This window comes from Callionymus lyra, chromosome 2, assembly GCF_982586985.1.
Source record: "Callionymus lyra chromosome 2, fCalLyr1.hap1.1, whole genome shotgun sequence".
Classification (NCBI taxonomy): Eukaryota; Metazoa; Chordata; class Actinopteri; order Syngnathiformes; family Callionymidae; genus Callionymus; species Callionymus lyra.
In genome coordinates, this window is record NC_141819.1 from 1,438,235 (window position 1) to 1,440,734 (window position 2,500).

Below are 2,500 nucleotides of genomic sequence, written 5' to 3' on the forward strand. Positions count from 1 at the left end.
AAAACATTATTAATGTGTTTGTTTAACAAGTGTTTATGTTTAATAAAAACATTTATTATATTAACAAGAAAACATTATTAATGTGTTTGTTTAACAAGTGTTTATGTTTAATAAAAACATTTATTATATTTACAAGAAAACATTATTAATGTGTTTGTTTAACAAGTGTTTATGTTTAATAAAAACATTTATTATATTAACAAGAAAACATTATTAATGTGTTGGTTTAACATGTGATCTGCAGTTGTCTCCATCGTCCTCCAGAGGGCGCTGTGCGCTCGCAGATGTGATTGGTTTGGCGCCAGTTTCAGCAGCTGATGAATATATTTGAGGATGTTTTCCAGAACATTTAACTTCATCAGACCCGCGAATAATACTTTAAACATATTTAATTATACTTTTATTTAAATCAAACAGAATAAACTAAACTGTTAAAAAACCAAAAACCAACCTGTCGTCAGAACAAAAGAGAAACTTTCTACCAAATTATCACAAATATACTGCAAAGAAAAAACAAATACAAATACCTGTATATATTTTAAAACTTCTATTACTAAACTAATAAATTAACTGATAATAAAAATAACTGAACTAAACAACTGAACTAAACTAAACAACTGAACTAAACAACTGAACTAAACTAAACCACTGTACTAAACAACTTAAATAAACTAAACCACTGAACTAAACAACTTAACTAACTAAACCACTGAACTAAACTAAACCACTGTACTAAACAACTTAACTAAACTAAACAACTTAACTAAACTAAACCACTGAACTAAACAACTTAACTAACTAAACCACTGAACTAAACAACTGAACTAAACTAAACCACTGTACTAAACAACTTAACTAAACTAAACCACTGAACTAAACAACTTAACTAAACTAAACCACTGTACTAAACAACTTAACTAAACTAAACCACTGAACTAAACAACTTAACTAACTAAACCACTGAACTAAACAACTGAACTAAACTAAACCACTGTACTAAACAATTTAACTAAACTAAACCACTGAACTAAACAACTGAACTAAACTAAACCACTGAACTAAACAACTTAACTAAACTAAACCACTGAACTAAACAACTTAACTAAACTAAACCACTGTACTAAACAACTGAACTAAACTAAACCACTGAACTAAACAACTTAACTAAACTAAACCACTGAACTAAACAACTGAACTAAACTAAACCACTGTACTAAACAACTTAACTAAACTAAACCACTTAACTAAACTAAACCACTGAACTAAACAACTGAACTAAACTAAACCACTGTACTAAACAACTGAACTAAACTAAACCACTGAACTAAACCACTTAACTAAACTAAACCACTGAACTAAACAACCTGATGAACACGTTACTGATCCTCAACAAGATTAACTAAAACATTTAACTCAACGATAAAAGTGACTTGAACACCTTCATCAGAATCAACTGAAGCATCTTCATGGCTTAAGTTTGTCAACTGAACTAAACTAGTGACTAACTAACTAAAGTATCTTTTACAACAAACGTTCACCTGAACATCATATACTCGCATGAACGTGTAAACATGTATTGTGTGTTTACTCCCTGGTCCTGGTCCTGGTCCTGGTCCTGGTCCTGGTCTCGCTCACAGGGACCTGAGGTCTGCAGGGAGGGATCCAAAGGGCGGGGCCGCGACAGGTCGTCAGGAGAGGCTGTGAAGCAGCAACAGGTGCTGATCATTGCTGTCCAGGTGCTTCACGGCTGCAGGTAAGTTTCTCTCATGATTGAGTCTTGACTGGCAGCGCCGTGGTTGTCATAGCAACACGAGGTCATGAGTGACAGGTGTGCTCTCTCGTCGCCCGCTGGTGTCATGGATCCAGGTCGGTGTCGCTCCTGATTGTGTGTGTGTTTGTGTTGGAGAACCATCACCTCCGACTCGTTCTTGCGTCCTCAGGCCTGACGTGGGAGGTCCGTGCGAACACGCCTCGCTTCCACGGCAGCAGGAAGCGCTGGCTGTGCTTCGGCCGCAGTCGTTACAGCGTCAGTACCGTCGCTTCTGTTGTTGTTGTTCAGGCTCTGATGTTGACGTGCTGTTGCCAGGACAACGTGGTGCGCAGCCATAAGTACTCCCTCCTGAGCTTCCTGCCGCTGACGCTGTTCCAGCAGTTCCAGCGAGCAGCCAATCTCTACTTCCTGCTCATCATGGTGATCCAGGTGTGTGTGTGAGTGTGTGTGTGTGTGTGTGTGTGTGTGTGTGTGTGTGTGTGTGAGTGTGAGTGTGTGTGAGTGTGTGAGTGTGTGTGTGAGTGTGTGAGTGTGTGTGTGTGTGTGTGAGTGTGTGTGTGAGTGTGTGTGTGAGTGTGTGTGTGTGTGTGTGTGTGTGTGTGTGTGTGTGTGTGAGTGTGTGTGTGTGTGTGTGTGTGTGAGTGTGTGTGTGTGTGTGTGTGTGTGTGAGTGTGTGTGTGTGTGTGTGTGAGTGTGTGTGTGTGTGTGTGTGTGTGTGTGTGTGTGAGT

At 38.9% G+C, this 2,500-nt stretch overlaps 1 protein-coding gene across 1 annotated transcript in view; it reads left to right on the top strand.

The window, feature by feature from the left end:
* Positions 1–1,817: 1,817 nt before the first annotated feature.
* atp8b3 (ATPase phospholipid transporting 8B3) overlaps positions 1,818–2,500 on the top strand; it is a 65,166-nt gene continuing 64,483 nt past the window's right edge. Inside the window, exons 1-3 of the mRNA XM_087785558.1 lie at positions 1,818–1,866; positions 1,941–2,026; positions 2,087–2,200. Of these exons, the coding sequence (XP_087641684.1) occupies positions 1,818–1,866; positions 1,941–2,026; positions 2,087–2,200 (249 nt within the window). The remainder of the gene's footprint in view (positions 1,867–1,940; positions 2,027–2,086; positions 2,201–2,500) is intronic.